Below are 16,823 nucleotides of genomic sequence, written 5' to 3'. Positions count from 1 at the left end.
CATACAGGGTAGGTGGAAAGTGGAAAAGTACCCACAAGTCCTGCTGCAACCAATTGCATAAACATTGCTGATACTTTTAATTTTCAGGCATAGAAAATTAATAAAACCATAAGGTAAAATTATCGAATTTACTGTTACTGAGAGAAAGCAAAACAGAAAAGATAAGTGGGACGAAAAAAGAATTTATTTTCCCTTTTTTTCAAATCAGAGTCATGAGAGAGAGGACACTACATGGTACTGTTACTGTGGTGCTGACAGATAGGATTGTTGCCTCGGCACCTGCGAACCTGTAATCTCCCTGTGCTTCTTCGTCTGTTTCGCTTGGCACTCTGACTTGTTGTGATAGGCGCTCATCTCAGGGTCACACCTGCTGTATTTTCTGTAAATGAAACACATAAAAATGTCAGGATTGAGAGTTGGCATCAGGCCCTAAATGATAAGCTTCAATGCTGCTTGAAAGTGTGTGAAGCCCTTGGTTTTACCACAAAATGGTTATTTAATGAGAATCAATGTTTCTCATGTGACACAATATGTGTGTAATGACCAATGCCATGTGTTGCTTTAGAGGAAATTGTGTGTGTAGTAGAAACACACAAGTTTTGCAGGTGTAAAAATAAGTGAAGCACAAGTTGCATTGGTTACACCAAGCAGGTAAGTAGAATCATGGGTGTAAATCATAGTCATTTACTCATTTTACTATATGTTTATTTTAACATTTAACATTTAGATGTTATGTTTATTTTTATATTTTATACAAGAATAACGACCATTTGTATAGGGTCCACATACTTTGAAGCAGCTCTCTATATCCGCATACGTCACTAAAATTTTTTTGTCAGCAACTCAACCTTACAGGCATCTGGATTGTTTACTTTGATTGCTTTGGCTACGTTGGTAGTTTTGAAAATGATTCTCATGATTTTTACCGTACAACACTGAAGGAAACAATGATTGAAGTTTCTGATTTAATATGTGTGACATATGGAGTTTTATTTGAAATGGGATTTGAGAAGTATGCGCTATACACCAGGATGCAGTAAACAAGAGAAAGCCCTTCTGTTGAGCCCCAAATGCACAATTCACAGAATTCAGCCAGGATGCCATGTAAAAGTGTACCTTAGAACTGTTTTAGAGCGACTCACGCTCCTGGAGACATTGATTGATGATGAACCAGTGTGTGGAGCACATACATGCAGCAGGGGGCGTAGTGGTTAGCGCCATACAACTGGAAACATCCTGTTTGAACCCTTGCCTACCTGTTTGAACAAAGTTTTTACCCTGAACTTCAGTCAAATTTACCCAGCTGTAAAACGGGTAAAATCATTGTAAGAAGCTTAACATATGAAAAAAAAAGTAACTTTATATTTCACTTTTGTCATCTTAATAATAACAATAATGTTTTGCTCAGGAGAAACCAGCCTTTTACGTTGAACATTTCATTTGACAAGGACTCAATATCTTCTGAGTAAATACATTAATGTCATCATTCAAGTTATTTCGTGCAGCTCTGCTAATGAGGACGGTCCTTTGTGCCAAAACCAGTGAGGGACATCCAAAGGACAATAGAGGCGACGCTGCGACAATTGGAAGCACTAAACACTAACAAATATGTCTTCATTTTATTTCATCTCAAGGGGGCTGATTACATTCCAAGCCAGCACAAACATTTAACAGTGAACCAGGAATAAATGAAACAACCCCAGTGAGAGAGCAGCGTACCATCTGCTATAAGATTTCGAGAGATTTGCACCAAGCACTTTGACTGCTGTGGGTCACAAGACTGTAAAATGAAAGGCTAAACACTGGGCAAAGTGGTATAAACACAATTTGAGTTTAACTTGAACAACCATGCATGACTTACTCAAAAACCTGTCTTCCTGCTCCAGAAGCTCACTGTCATGTAATGTGTAATGATGCACTAACCGACACTTCTTTAAAAAAAAAAAAAAAAAAAAAAATCATGCCACTCCACCAGTATGTTGCGGTTTGCAGTCCACCTTTTGGAATGTCATGCATCAGTGGGCGCTGATATGGGTACAGCGGTTTCCATCGTATCATGTGTTGTATGATATTCAACTTCATGCTGCTCGCTATATGTTATCATGGCTTTAAGGGTTGGTCTGAGCGGAGCTGCCCAACGCAGACTTTAGACGCTCACGCTCCTTTGAGACTGGTCGCAGCTTTTGGACTGGTTCACCATGGGATCGACCTACCTACCTGGGCACAAACACTTCACTTTTTCCTGTAGATTCCTCTCCCCAGCGCCCATCTCCCAGACCTTTGCTCAGCGTTGACCTTCGGTGTTTGTATGGAGGGTGTTACCATGTGAACGACCCCAGCTGCCAAAAACCCAGAGTCCACACTTAATGACTGTCTCACCTTCTACTATGCCAGAATATGTCTTTATTACACTTTAATCACCTACAATAAGTATCCATCCATTCATCCATCCATCCATCCATCCATCCATCCATCCATCGTCAACAACTGCTTGTCCCGAGTGGGGTCGCGGCAAGCTGGAGCCTTACCTGGCAACACAGGGCACAGAGCCAAAGGCGGAGGGGATACACCCAGGATGGGGCATAGAATAAGTATAGAGATAAGATTTTTTTTCAGTGTTGGCACTTTCTCTCTCTTTTACCTGAGCAGCCAGATTACTTGAGGTGATCCAAAATGCAGGTCCATCTTTACATATATTCTTTTGCAAGTATGACAAGAGTAAAGACACCATACTCACTGAATTATTAGTGAAAGAATGCTATTATAATTTCTACTTATGAATTTAAGGTCCATTTCTCTGCCTTTTATTCTGTTTATAAATATCTTTCTTCTTTCCTCTAGAACAGTTTTTTTCTTTTTTCTTTTTTTTTTTAACATTTTCTAGGCCTCAGACACCTTTATGAAACTGAAAACTGCTGAGGACCACTTGTAGAAAAATGGCCATAAATATGTTCTGGGCTAATACTGCACTGAAAACTGATTATCTTGTATATACTAAATGTCTAGTTAAAAAAAAAAAAAAAAACTGTATGTTAACGTTCATTACACAACATCACATGTACAGTTTGGCTTTCATCCCATGATGGACTGCTGTCTCATTTAGGCTGTTCTCCAGTTAGCACACTGTGTTCTTCAGAGTGCCATGACCTTGATTTTCACAAGCGAGTGTTACTATTAGCCTCGCCTCACCTCCCCAATCACATCATCAGACCTCAATGGATTCCATGGTCCCCAGGTTAAGAGCCCTGTCCCACTACTACACATATGGACGCACACACATACACACATTGTCTGAAATAGCTTGTCCCAAGCGGGGTCGCAGCAAGCCCTTAGCCTAACCCGGCACCAGACAGGGCGTAGGGCTGGAGGGGGAGGGGAGACACCCCGAACGGGACACTAGTCCATCACAAGGCACCACAGGTCAGACTTGAACCCCAGACGCACCAGAGAGCAGGCTCTGGCCAAATCTGCTGCGCCGCTGCGCCCCCCACGTATGGACCCTTCTCCTCTATTCCCCACTTTCTATCCCAGCTCTCTGTATTCAGGTTTACAGCCACAAATCTGGCCAGTAAAACCCCAAATATTACGACGGACATAATATTATGAATATCATAACCCAAATATTATGACAGCTCAAAGCCTGCAAAATGCAAACACAAAAGGCACATTGCTATTGATGTTGCTGCTCAGGGCTGATGAAGCACTTTGGACGGACACTTCCATGGAAATTGGGGTGGTCTCCAGACAGCCTCTCTGGGGCTAATGCTGCTCTGAAGCCCGAACAATTTCAAGATGAATGCTTACAGCGTGTGCACGACACCCCTAGTAGTGTAAAACGTGGTGTCCCTAAGTACCGACAGCATGTGTGATGAGAACTTGCATCACACAGGTTGTGCCAGAATGCCTGTAGTTGTCCCTGTTGACAGGGGGGTGAAATATATTCCTGACTCATTATCTCATCTGCATACTTGACAGATGGTTAATCGTTCGCTTAACGTGTTCAGTGTCGTCCTCAGCAGCCCTCACTCTTCACCGCAACCGCCTCCAAGGAATCTCATTTTTGGAGTTTTGTGGCTTTCTGTGCTGTAAACACTCGTCACACACTGCCATTAAAATATTTTTCTAAGTCAGCAGCCTGGTGGAGAATGTAGGGGCAGTTGGAGAGCTACATGCAACTGCCAGTAGGACATTAATAACTTATGAACTTCATAAATTCTTTGTGATGTATCTCAGTCCAGTCTCAGCAATGCAGCCACTAATTATTTTTTACAAATATTACCATCGGTTTGCGGTCGGTTGTTTGCCAGCTTTAGACAGAAAGGCACCACGAATTATCATTAGGGTTTTGACACACACACACTTTCAGAACCGCTTGTCCCATACAGGGTCACGGGGATCCGGAGCCTACCCGGCAACACAGGGCGCAAGGCCGGAGGGGGAGGGAACACACCCAGGACGGGACGCCAGTCCGTCGCAAGGCACCCCAAGTGGGACCCAAACCCTAGACCCACTGGAGAACAGGACCCGGTCCAACCCACTGTGCCACTGCACCCCCACAGGGTTTTGACATGTCGTCATTTTCATAGACCTTTTCTTAGGGACACAACGAGGATATGTTCTTACTTCATCCACCGCTCAAAGTGTCCAGCTATTCTCCTCTTCTATCTCAGTTTTCAGAGAGGACAAAAGGAAAAAAAAAGAAGGGAGTCCACAAATACATTTGTAATAGATCTCATTAAGTTACAGACTCAGATTTGTGGAGGAACAGCCCTCATTGGACCTTTACTGCATAGTTTACCTGTCTGTCAATGCATTGTCAGCAATTCTGGGCCATGGTGGTCCAGAGCCTATTCCGGAGGCCTAGGGCATGATGCAGGGCTCACCCTGGATGGGATACCAGTTCATCACACACACTAAGTGCAATTTAGAGCCACTAACTGGCCTGAAAGGAATCTTTGGACTATAGGAGGAATCTGGAGCACCTAGACAAAATTATTGCAGAGTATTCCCTGAAAAATTTTGCAAAGGGCACAATTTTGAATGTACAGCCTTTTGTGTGATTGATCTTTACCGCTGTCCTTTTATCTAAAGTATTCTTTTAGAAGAGCAAGACTTTTTTTGGTCGGTGGAACATGTTGAATGTGGAACAGAAAATGCAGACTCACTGGGGCTCAGACACACTTCAGTGACACTACATTTTCATCTACGCTGTATGACTTTAATACATTTCTCCGCATTTGATCCTTGCTGTTGCAAGTTCATGGAAAGTATCAAGTGGTGGGAAGTCTGGTTTGGAATATTAAGTCTTTTATAGTTGAAGTTTAAAGCAATTGCCCTACAGCTGGTTTAATTCAACAGTGCTGTGAAAATGTCAAGGGTAAAAGAGAAATGTGTATGTTTGCTCTGATTTGGACTGGCCATAAAAGTTCAACGCTTCCATCATTAGGTAGGACTTTTAAAGATCCCCCCAAACCCCTTTTAGATTACATTTGATTATATGCATGGAACATGTAATGGCAAATAATTAGTGAATATTTAATCTGAAGAAAAAAAATCTACTCTCACAAAGGAAGCTCACAGCAGACCTTTTACCCCTGAGGGTCCACAGCTTTGCCAGTAATTCCAGGTGTAGCAGAGCCACATCCGAACAGATGACACCGCTGCGTAGACACCCCCTCCCCCGCCCCCTTTAGTATTCTCACAAAAAATACACAATTATGGGCCTGACTCAAGTTTATCAATAACGCTCCTCTTGTTTGTTACGGTGACTCACAATGCTAGATTTGTTTTGCAGTTTTTACTTATTACTAAAGTATATCAAGAGCGATACCCATGACATCTAGTACTGCTCAAGTAGTCCACAGTATGACCCTCAATTATAATATATTCTCCATGTACAGTATGTATGCGTGTGTGTGTGTATAGTAAATGTGTATATAGAATTCATGTCTTTAGATATGTGTGCATACATTAATATCAATCATGTGGATATAAATATTTAAGTCATGCAGATATGATACATTTGATGATTATGTATTTGCATATATTCATAGCCTATACAAATCAACACACCATTTATTACACTACACTCTCTCTCCACATGTACACACACACACACACACACACACATATCTATATATCACTGTCATTCACGCGAGTATCAGCCAGACGACTGATCTTTCTCGGCACTGAACAGTGTGTGTATCTGCGTGTGTGTGTGAAAGAGCGAGAGAGGGAGAGAGACCCCTCCCAGGCTGTTCCACACACACACACACACACACACACACACACACACACACACACACACGCCGGGCGCGCGACCAGCTGTAGCTCCCACCAACCACGTTATGATCCCACTGAAGTTCAGCGCACGCACCCGAGTAAAAATTATGTTCTTACCATGAATTAATAGCGGCGTCGGGGGAATAGACACACACACACACACACACACACACACACACACACACACACACACACACACCATCCCCACCTTACACTGGCTCTTGTGTCTCTGCGGAGCACTTCGGATGGACATTTTGGAAGAAATATTCAGATGAAAGTTTTTCTCCAAGAGCCCGAAACCTCCTCCTCCTCCTTCTCCCTCCGAGGACACGGATCCACACAGGTATGATGATGCTGCCATACAGTAAGTCATACAGTCATCAGAATATTATCTAATATATCAGTATATTATAATAAATATAATTACTAATATATATATATATAATATTGTTACTGTATACAGGAACATTATATCATTTATGACACTTTGTCATTACGCGACGGATCGCGGGAGCGCGTGCGGGACTTGATCTTTATATATTAATAATAATAAGTGTAATGAAATGATCTAACAGAGTTCACGAAGCTGTTCAATCGCTTCCAGCGATGTCTGCTTTTTCGGAGAGCTTTGTTTGCAATCGTTTGAACATTTCTTGAAGCTTGTTTTGCGGGGTTCACAGTGTTTTACTGTGGTGGGAGCAGCTGGACGTGGGTGCGACTTGAGGAGATCCCACGTTGGAAGAGATGGTCTTTGGAGGGATCTCCTCTTCTGCATTGCCCGACATTAAGTCATCACATCCTGGGAGGGGGGTCTTCAGAAGTGTTGTCTTGGAGTCAGAAGGTGCTGGGTTCCTATGTATATATACACATTATATACAGTCTATATATACACTACAGTATTTGAGTGGGGTTTTCTTCCTGGAGCATCTGAACCAGTAGAACCCCCAACCACTGTCAGACTTCCAGATGTGAGAGATGTTTAAAGTGCACAGCTGGGTGTCCTATACCTTGTTAAGATGTAAAAATGCCCCATTGATTATTATTTAATAACTGCGCAGTGTGCCAGGGCTGATGTCTGTCCTCAGAACAGTTTGATGACCCTCAAAGGGACCCTCCTTCACAGGAAACACTTCCCATCCTGGTTTTTCATCACGTTTTTTTTGTGAGGAGCCTGCATTTCACCACCGCTCACAACCTGTCAGTATTGTGGTTTCCCTGGCACTCCGACCCCCAGGTGGGTTGCGAACCCAGCTCACTCTTCCTGACACATTTCTTTCCCCTCCTTTCTTACACACTTGGCAGGATTCCAGTAGCTTCTTTTGGAGTGACACGAATAAATGAATGACAGTCTGAGTTCTGCCGTCTACTTTCAAAGGGAAAAGCAGAACAGAGGACCATGTGGTTCTTAGTTTTGAAAAATGATCCAGCTGTTGTGCTCTTGCAATGTTGTCAAATGAGTTTCACTCCTAATATGTTGAAACAATTGTTACTGCTGCACTTTTTTTTAGTGCTACATGTCAAATAACAAACAGAGAAAGGATCCAGATACAGATATGTAGGAATAATCATTAATGCTTTTTTTCTTCATTTTTAATGTTATTCACTTTTTTAAAATTTCAGAATAGCTTTTGTTACATGTGTTAAGTCTGTATGTTTTCATGTATTTTCCTTACATTTTTTTATATATTTATTTTTGTTTTATTACAGAATGGGTGTTTTAATTTATTTGATTTTTAAAATGTTTTAAAAATTTTCTGATTTTATGGTTTATTCCAGAATAATTTTATGTATTTTTTAAATGGGAATGGAACAAACGGATTCTACAAGTTACCTTGAAATGAATTAGTGACCTTAATGGGTTTAAGACTCTTCTGTCAGAATGGTCAGTGTTTCAGTGTCATCTGCTCATGCTGAGACCTCAGCCCTGCCTGAGAACTTTGAAAAGATGTGGTTTGAATGAGTGATCAGAGAAGTTGTCCATTAAAAAAAGGACTGAACTTTAGCTAAAGTGTAATTTGTGTCACTCACCACCTTGAAGCTCAAATTCATCTTGGGCTCCAACGGTCAGTGTAACTTTTTTCAGTAACTGTCTAACATTAAACGTTTTTCTCACTCCTGCATTCAAACAGGTAAACAGGTTGATAAGTGAGGATGAAATTGTGTTATTAATCATCAACTGTATTTGAACGCACCCGGCTATCTCTTCGATATCTTTGTAAAGCTCTTTTTAGATAACCCTAAGTGCTTTTTGCAATGTGAGAACCATACTGTGCCACTTTGTGCTCATGAGTGCCTCTGGTTAAAAGTCCAGCTGCTCTTAAATCCACCTTTATAGAGGGATCCTTTGTCCACAATTCCGCTGTACCTTATTTAGTCTTCTTTTTACACAGTATTTTCTATGGCATTCACACCATAACACTGATTTATTTAGTGTTTAGGGAAGGTATTGCCACCTTTCAAGTGACGACATGACAATGAGTTTCCCAACATTGCTACAGGCTTTTATAAACTCTATTTGTTATTTTAACACATGTGAATGGAGAGCTTAATCAGCAGTTTTTATAGATGAAACCCAGACTTTTTATTGTTTGGATGCCTGTAGGTAGGACAGACTTCAAAGTTTTACCACATTGCAATAGAACACAGTCAACTTGGCCCAGCTGCTGTCTTGTTGTTGTTCACAGTAAACTTATTTTTGGGCCAAAATCATTTCAGTGCAGAGCTTCACATTGGAAAAAATGGTTGAAAAAAGTTCTGAAATTTTTTAACTTGTTTTTTGCTGAGTCTTTATGTCTTAAGGTATGATGTCATTGTTCATATAGAAAGGTGTATCCATAAGGAGACAAGGCATGCACAAGCTTGAAAATATAACCAGTCTAACATTATTTTAAACCACCTTGAGCATATTATAGCTCTGGGCCCTGCCAGTTACAAATGGCTGCAAAATGGTTCTGCTTCAAGAAATTTAATGTGACTGTGTCTTTGCAAACATTTGTGGCCCTTTATTAGGTTACACTTTTTTCAGCACTTTTTTCAATCAGGTAAGTACATAAATAATCTTGACTAAAAGAAATGCTCACAGTCTGCCGCTACTTACGCGTTATGAGAGTAATTCTTTGTAAAAGTGTCCGTGCAAACTTAGTGGCCCTCAAACAGGCGCAATGAATTAAAAAAGAATGGTAACTGAATATCCGATGAACACATAGAGAGTCCTTCCAAAGCCGCAGACTTTTGGTCCTTGTGGTCTCTCCAGAACACATTTAATCTGGAGTTGTTTGCTGATGTGAGCAGAGCCAGAGACCCTCTGGTCACGAGACACCTGCCCAGGTATATTCATGTATGGTTTAGGGTGGGCTGACCCGGCTGGTAAGAGCGGAGAGGAAACTGTGGATGGTTGTGGTCTCACGCGTGATCATGGGTTGAATTGCTCCATTGTTAGTATTTGGATTTCTTTCAATGACCAGATTGTTCATTTTCGACTTTGCCTTTGGGGGCTTCGCCCAGACCTGTGAAACATTTTATTCCGTCTTTCTGCACCTCACACTTTCTGCTTCAGAAATTACATTTGAAATGGCTCGTTATGCTTTTGTCTATTTAACCCTTGGGCTCCGTTCTGTTGAAATTTGACCCATTTACAACTTTTCTCTGTCATGGTGTCTTTCATCTGATTGCCACAGGGTTTTGTGAAATCCTCTTCACTTAGGGTCTGAACACAGAAAATTAATGATCACCAGTTCCACTGAATGCCATGTGTTTTACTCCCATTTTGTACATCTGTGGTGTGCCAGCTCACATACAGTATGAGTGCCTGCAAGATATAAATGGATGAAACTATAATAAAGAGCAAAGACTATTAAATGTCAGTTGACACACATTCCACATGAGTGGTATCATTTCAGGTACAACAGATCTATAGAGAAGGGGTCCCCAACCCCCGGGCCGTGGACCGGCCTGTTAGGAACCTGGCCGCACAGCAGGAGGTGAGCGCCGGGCAAGCGAGCAAAGCTTCCTCTGTATTTACAGCCGCTCCCCATCGCTCGCATTACCGCCTGAGCTTCGCCTCTTGTCAGATCAGCAGCGGCATTAAATTCTCATAGGAACGCGAACTCTAGTGTGAACTGCACATACGAGGGATCTAGGTTGCGCTCTCCTTATGATAATCTAATGCCGCCGCTGATCTGAGGTGGAGCTGAGATAGTGATGCTAGCGCTGGGGAGCGGCTGCAAATACAGATTAACATTAGCAGAGAGGTTTGATTGCACAGAGACCATAATAAATCAATTGCTTGCAGACTCATATCAAAACCCTATCGGTGAGTGGCAAGTGACAATTAAGCTGCATCTGGTGGCAGGCTTTAAGTCAGAATCTGAGTTGTATAATTATTTCATTATATATTACAATGTAATAATAATAGAAAGAAAGTACACAATAAATGTAATGCGCTTGAATCCCCCCCCGGTCCCTGGAAAAATTGTCTTCCATGAAACTTGTCCCTGGTGCCAAAAAGGTTGGGGACTGCTGCTATAGAGCACAAATGTGAAGGAGAAGCACAGAAACTGTGATAATTATTAAGGCATGAAATTGGTTGAAAAGCTTAACACAACATTACCTGGTCATCTGTCTTCTGTATTTGCTCTGTTTGTCAAAGTGCCAACCAGTTGAATCCAACTCTTGGCAACTACTTGTGTGGATTCCCCAACAAGGGAGGAACAGAAATGGTTGCCAGTGCCTTCCTCTCTGCATGTCTGGGAATACCACATAAAGCTCAAATACCCTGAACTAGACTTGAACCCCAAAGCCACTGAGCAGCTGAGAGGTCCAAGTTTGTACCCACTATGGTCCCTTGACCCATAATTGCTATACGAACAGATATAATGATTCTCCCAGTTTGTGTGGACAAAGGACCCCAAGGACAAAAGCTGTCTTAAAGGCATCATGTTCTTCTTTATGTGTGTTTTTAGTACCAAGGAAGAGTAATGCGTGCCTGGTACTGAAACTTGTGCATGATGGACTCTTTATACAGTGTCTCACAGCTCCGGGGCTGTGCAATTGGGCGTGGGTTCGATCCCCTCTGCAGTTCACATGTTTGCCCTGTGTTTCTAAAGGTTTCTTCTGCGTGCCCTGGTTTCCACTCACAATCCAAAGGTGTGATTCAGGTGAACTGGTGACGCTAAATAGCTTGTTTTGTGTGTATGTGCTGTCAAGTACGGATGGATGAACGACTGTTGGGATTTTGCTATAGTGCCTGTAACACTGGAAGTCATCTTGGATAAAGGTGTCAGGTAAATACTAGTTAATAATAAGTGGTTTGGAGAGAAGCCTCTGCTAAATGAATAAATGTATATGTAGTCAAACTAATATTCCTTAATATTTGAGCTGTATGGTTTCGTTGGGCCTTTGTGGATTTCTGCGTTGCACAGTGGAATTTCTGTATTTGCACAAAGATAATACATGGGTGACTAAACCACAACCTGAAGTGTGTTGAACAGCCCAAATCGCTGTTTCTTCACCCCTTTTGAGCTGTTTTCTTAAGGCTGGCTACATTCAGAGTTTTGACTTTAATGCAGCTCGTATTTCACCTGCCGCCCCGAGGACCCTTTTACACACCTCACGTTAAGGTTTAAACATAAGGATGTAAAGTGGCCTAAATGTGCTGTAGTAACTCTACTCCCTGGAACTCTTTCAAGCCTGGAGTGAAACAGCGATGCGTTTGAGTTGAGAAGAAGGGGCCCTTGTGACCCCTATGACCCATCCCCTGCCATTTCTGCTATAACACTGAGTCTTGTTGTTTATCTGTGTTGTTTAGCCCAAGGCAGAGGAAGCGGCGGTCTCAGGTACACAGGTTAAGTGTCGCCAGCAGATAACCTCCAAGTTTTGGGTGCAAGGAATGGCAGGGAATGTCCCAGCGGTGCTCCAGTCATGGACGGAGCGGTAACTCTGTCAACTGTGCACATAAACAGGAAAGCAGGGATGACAGGAGAGCATGTCTTGGGGAACCCAAGGCTACATACCAGCGGAATACTGTACATTAACAATTGTACAGCTATTTCATGGCTGTTTCAAGCATCCTTTCCAACCAAACTTAGATAGCTCTTACAATACTTTATGTTTCCATTTAAGAAGGAGCTGTAAACTGGGATTATTTCATTGTCAGTGAATGTTTAAGGGTTGGCATTTTGGTACTTGCGGTAGTTAGTACAGTGACTGAGAAGGGATCAATAACTGATATATTTAGAAATGTAAGTAAAATTATTAAATAACTTTTTTGCAACGTAGTAATTCACATTAAACTATAAATGTATAAATGCAATTCTACAAGAAGGGGGTGCGGTGGCGCAGTGGGTTGGACTGCAGTCCTACTCTCCAGTGGGTCTGGGGTTCGAGTCCCGCTTGGGGTGCCTTGCGATGGACTGGCGTCCCGTCCTGGGTGTGTCCCCTCCCCCTCAGGCCCTACGCCCTGTGTTACCGGGTAGGCTCTGGTTCCCCATAACCCCGTACGGGACAGACGGTTCTGAAAATGTGTGTGTGTGTGTGTGCAATTTTACAAGACAATTTTGAGTTATTGGTTTATCAACAAAACTCTGTTTTTCCCTTAAAGAGAATTTTCAGCATTGTTGCTTTGAGAAGACTAACCAGGCTTAAAAGGTGATTCAGCTTGATTTTAAAGGAGAAACCTGTCAGCTAGATAACAGTTCTCCGTGATAAATGAAGACATGTCAGAGTGGGAAGAGAAATATGAACCAAACTGCTGCAAGCAAAATTATTTTTGTATAGCTGACATTTCTGAAAAATAACTTCATAAACAGGTGGTTCTAGTGACATAATAAAGCAGAAGTGTATACTGAAGTGTATAGTGTATACTATATTCTGTTTTTATTCCATTTACTTGATGCAGTGACTGATTTTACTGAAGATTTTTTTTTAAATTCTGATGTGAAATATGTTTTTTTTTTTCACATTTTCAACATGGGTGTGTTTTAGTTACAACTGATCTGTGGGGTTTCATTTAAATTCAGGAAGTGTGCAACTTTCTTAAATTCTTATTAATTTTGCAGTGACTGGTCTTGTTTTAAAATGTGTACCGAATTGTTTTCAAGTTCCAATATGGAATTAAATTAACTTTATTCAGTAAAGTTATTTTTGAGAAAAAGGAAAGGGGCAGCTACTGATGCTTGAACGCACAGAGGTTTATTTTTCTATCCTTCTTTGCACTGAGTTTTTTGTTTTCCTCTCCTCAGCTGCTAGCTGGCTTATCCTAATAATGTATATTATAGATCTTACAGTTTATTCTTGCGGATAGCTGGTAATGTAGTGGTTAGAGTTGTTGCCTTTAGGACTAAGGGTTGCAGGTTTGAGCCCCACCTCTGGCTAAATTAATACATGTGAATTATATAGTGTTTTGTTGGTAACAGCTGCTGTTGTGGTGCATCTTTACCTTAAAATCTGTTCAGTGCTCTGTGCCACCTTGATGTGTAGAGCACTGCAGAAAAGCAAATAGAATTTAATAAAAAAAAATGCATCTACTTCTGGGCAGGGCTGCAGCTGCCTGCACTTTCGGACTCAGGCTGCACTCATGATGCACGCGCACTCGGAGATCCGCCGTGGGGCTGGCAGGAGCAGACAAGGCGCCGCACCCCAGTGTGTGCTAGGTTTGGCTGGGATCCTCCTGGCGCTGCTCCCTGTGGGCGTCTCCCTGAAACACAGTGTCGCCAGGGTCACGCTCAACTACAGAGGTAAGCCTGACACTTTACATCACTTTGGGTTGTCCTCTGTGTGCACGAATGTGAGGATCACCGAGTGACAGCAGTACTTGAAAACAATAATGGACTCGGCCTTCACTTACCCTCTGCAGACTCAAGGCCAGAGGCAAAGTGAAATGTCTGGTGAGAACCCACCAGAGTCTTGAAATGATTACCAAAAAATACACTTTTCATTTTTTTCCCCTGTCTTTAGGCTTGCAACTTGATCCTGATCGTGTTCGCCTCATGTCCACACATCACAATGTCTCTGCTGAAAGAGCACGGAACCCATTTCTTTTCTTTTCAGTTTCTGCCAATTCAGGCCACTGGCCAGGAATCAAACTGGCACCCGACCACTGACCTGTTGATATAGGCGATTGCATATCGGTTCTCATTCTTCTTATCTTTCCAGTTAAGCGATGGTAAAAAAGGGTTTGCTGGGAGTGTATTACTTGGCTGGTATTATTTCTGGAGTACATAAGCATATGACGGTAAACAGGTGCCTGGCTGCAAAGAGAAAACGTATGAAGCAGGAACGATGGATCTCAGGACTAAACGTCTTATCAGCATTAGATGTTTGGAATTTTTGGGATTCAAATAAATGTTGTTTGCAGGTAATAACATTTGGCCAGACGATGTGCAGCGCCAACTGATTTTTAATGACATGTGGCCTCTGTGATGTATTAAAAGAGGTGGATGACTTGGGGGATAGTGGAACCCCCTCCAAAATGAATTCTTTCTCAACACAGTTAGCCAATTCCTTTTTGCACTCAAACACATTGAGACATTTGGTTTTCAGCGTGTTTAGTATTCTCTCCAAGACTGGACATAGCAGTACTCCAGCATGGCATGTAAACGTGCAGTGTCCTTTCACATTCTGCAATGGAGGGAGATCGGCTAGGCAGGAATCCCTATAGGAGTGTCAAAATACTCAGATGCTCAGGTTGTAAAATCCATTTCTGTATATATTTTGTATGAAATATATAGAAAAAGGATTTACATTAATCTATTTTATTTATATTTATTTTTACATTTATGCAGTTATTCAGCAACATTGTAATGCGCAAACTGAATATGGGCACAATTCCGGAGAACAGCGGGCTTTATTTTTCAGATTTAAAAATGTTTAGCAAGCCTGGTTGTGACAGAATTATATAATATATGCTTTAATTCTCTGAATGTGTAGCTCTGGCCAGTTATATGATATAAATCTTGACACTATCCCCTGGACACATACCTCCAGTGTTCAAAGCAGATACTCTTTTATCTACTCGATGGACAGCAGGCTTCACGGTGTGATCTAAAGTGCCTGGAGCAAAGTACAATTTGCCCAATTCCACCTGCAGCTCTCTAGACCCCCAGCTGACTGTATGCATTGCAGTGGATTTCAGATTGTGCTTCAACATCTCCAGAAAGAACCAGATGACAACAATTTTTTGTTTGGAATTTCATGGCACTGGAAACAACAGAAAACACTTGGTCCTTTTTACTCCAGCTCTTTTTTTCACACTGGCCTTCTTCGTGCTTAAACAAAAATTTCACCTAATGCAGAATACCACGGGCGAGAATAGGAGTTCAGATCTCAAAAGACATTTTAAAGTAAGATGGTATTAATTACTGGAAAAACAACAATTTTTCTTTATTATAACACAATGTAAACTTGTGATTGAATGATTGATTGAACAATTAAGTTCTCTCTCTCTTTCTTTGCCTACATTTGATAGAATCCCTTAATACGCCACACATGTTCCTCGTTCCTTGTTGTAGAATCCTTCCAACATGTGTCTTCTCACGTCAGACAGGAAGTGGCTGTGGTCACACTCCTGACTGCCACACTTCACCAACGGGTAAAATTTACTGATACCAGATGTTCAGTTATGGTATGAAATGGTTGAGAGGAGAGGCCGTCTCAATAGTGGCACTTGTACGTAGGTATTTGGCAAAATGAAGGTGTTCTTATGAGTCGAGAGCTAGAGAGAATTTTAGCCATTTCACCCACTCAAGGAATCATGGGCCAGCATGTGTTCCTTGGGGCTCCTTGTCAAAGCATGGTAATGCACCACAGCAGAGAGCTGGTAGTTTAGTGATGTGCTACTGTGGAGACTCTGAAGGAATGTGTTTCTCTGGCTTATTTAGGATTTATTTACATGTATATTCAATAATAGGGGGTGCGGTGGCGCAGTGGGTTGGACCACAGTCCTCCTCTCCAGTGGGTCTGGGGTTCGAGTCCCGCTTGGGGTGCCTTGCGACGGACTGGCGTCCCGTCCTGGGTGTGTCCCCTCCCCCTCTGGCCTTACGCCCTGTGTTGCCGGGTAGGCTCTGGTTCCCCGCAACCCTGTATGGGACAAGCGGTTCTGAAAATGTGTGTATTCAATAATAATGTTCAGTAATGTTGTATCTGAAGACTGAGCTACAAACATCCAACAGTCTTTCATGAAGTCAGTGGAACTGCACTGCTGTTCATTGGCATGGCATCCAAGCAATTTTTTTACACTGGTTGTACCGCTGTAACATGTTATGTTATTGATTTAGCTGAATGTCATTTGGCTTTTCTCCCAAAGCAACTTAGAATATTATGCTATTTACTCAGATTTACACATCTTGGTAATTTTTACAGGAGCAATCTGCAACAGGTACCTTTCTCAAGGGTATTACAGCATAGGGTAGGATTCAAACCTGCAATCTCTGAGTTCAGAGGTGGGGGCTCTAAACACCACACTTCCTGCAGCATCCCCTAGATGCATATATATCTGAAAAAAAAATATATCTTGGGTTTCCACTTTTTAGATCTTTCATTAATGC

The 16,823-nt window shown here is 41.9% G+C and overlaps 1 protein-coding gene and 1 long non-coding RNA gene across 3 annotated transcripts in view; one reads left to right on the top strand and one right to left on the bottom strand.

Moving 5' to 3' along the window:
• Nucleotides 1–234: 234 nt before the first annotated feature.
• On the bottom strand, nucleotides 235–6,549 carry LOC108921147 (uncharacterized). 2 transcript variants are annotated; one of them, XR_001965034.1, is made up of 3 exons: nucleotides 6,491–6,549; nucleotides 2,214–2,339; nucleotides 235–379 (listed from the first exon to the last, which is right to left on the bottom strand). It is a non-coding gene; the product is annotated as an uncharacterized LOC108921147 (long non-coding RNA). The 2 variants fall into 2 exon arrangements; XR_001965035.1 differs by having other exon boundaries at nucleotides 2,218–2,339.
• The window catches only part of LOC108921146 (semaphorin-3D-like), a 39,027-nt gene continuing 28,500 nt past the window's right edge, over nucleotides 6,297–16,823 (top strand). The window contains exons 1-2 of the mRNA XM_018730470.2: nucleotides 6,297–6,625; nucleotides 13,817–14,015. Coding sequence (XP_018585986.1) covers nucleotides 6,554–6,625; nucleotides 13,817–14,015 — 271 coding nt within the window. The 5' untranslated portion in view covers nucleotides 6,297–6,553. The remainder of the gene's footprint in view (nucleotides 6,626–13,816; nucleotides 14,016–16,823) is intronic.

This window comes from Scleropages formosus, chromosome 5 (genome assembly GCF_900964775.1).
Source record: "Scleropages formosus chromosome 5, fSclFor1.1, whole genome shotgun sequence".
Lineage (NCBI taxonomy): Eukaryota > Metazoa > Chordata > Actinopteri > Osteoglossiformes > Osteoglossidae > Scleropages > Scleropages formosus.
This window is presented reverse-complemented; position numbering and strand designations above follow the sequence as displayed.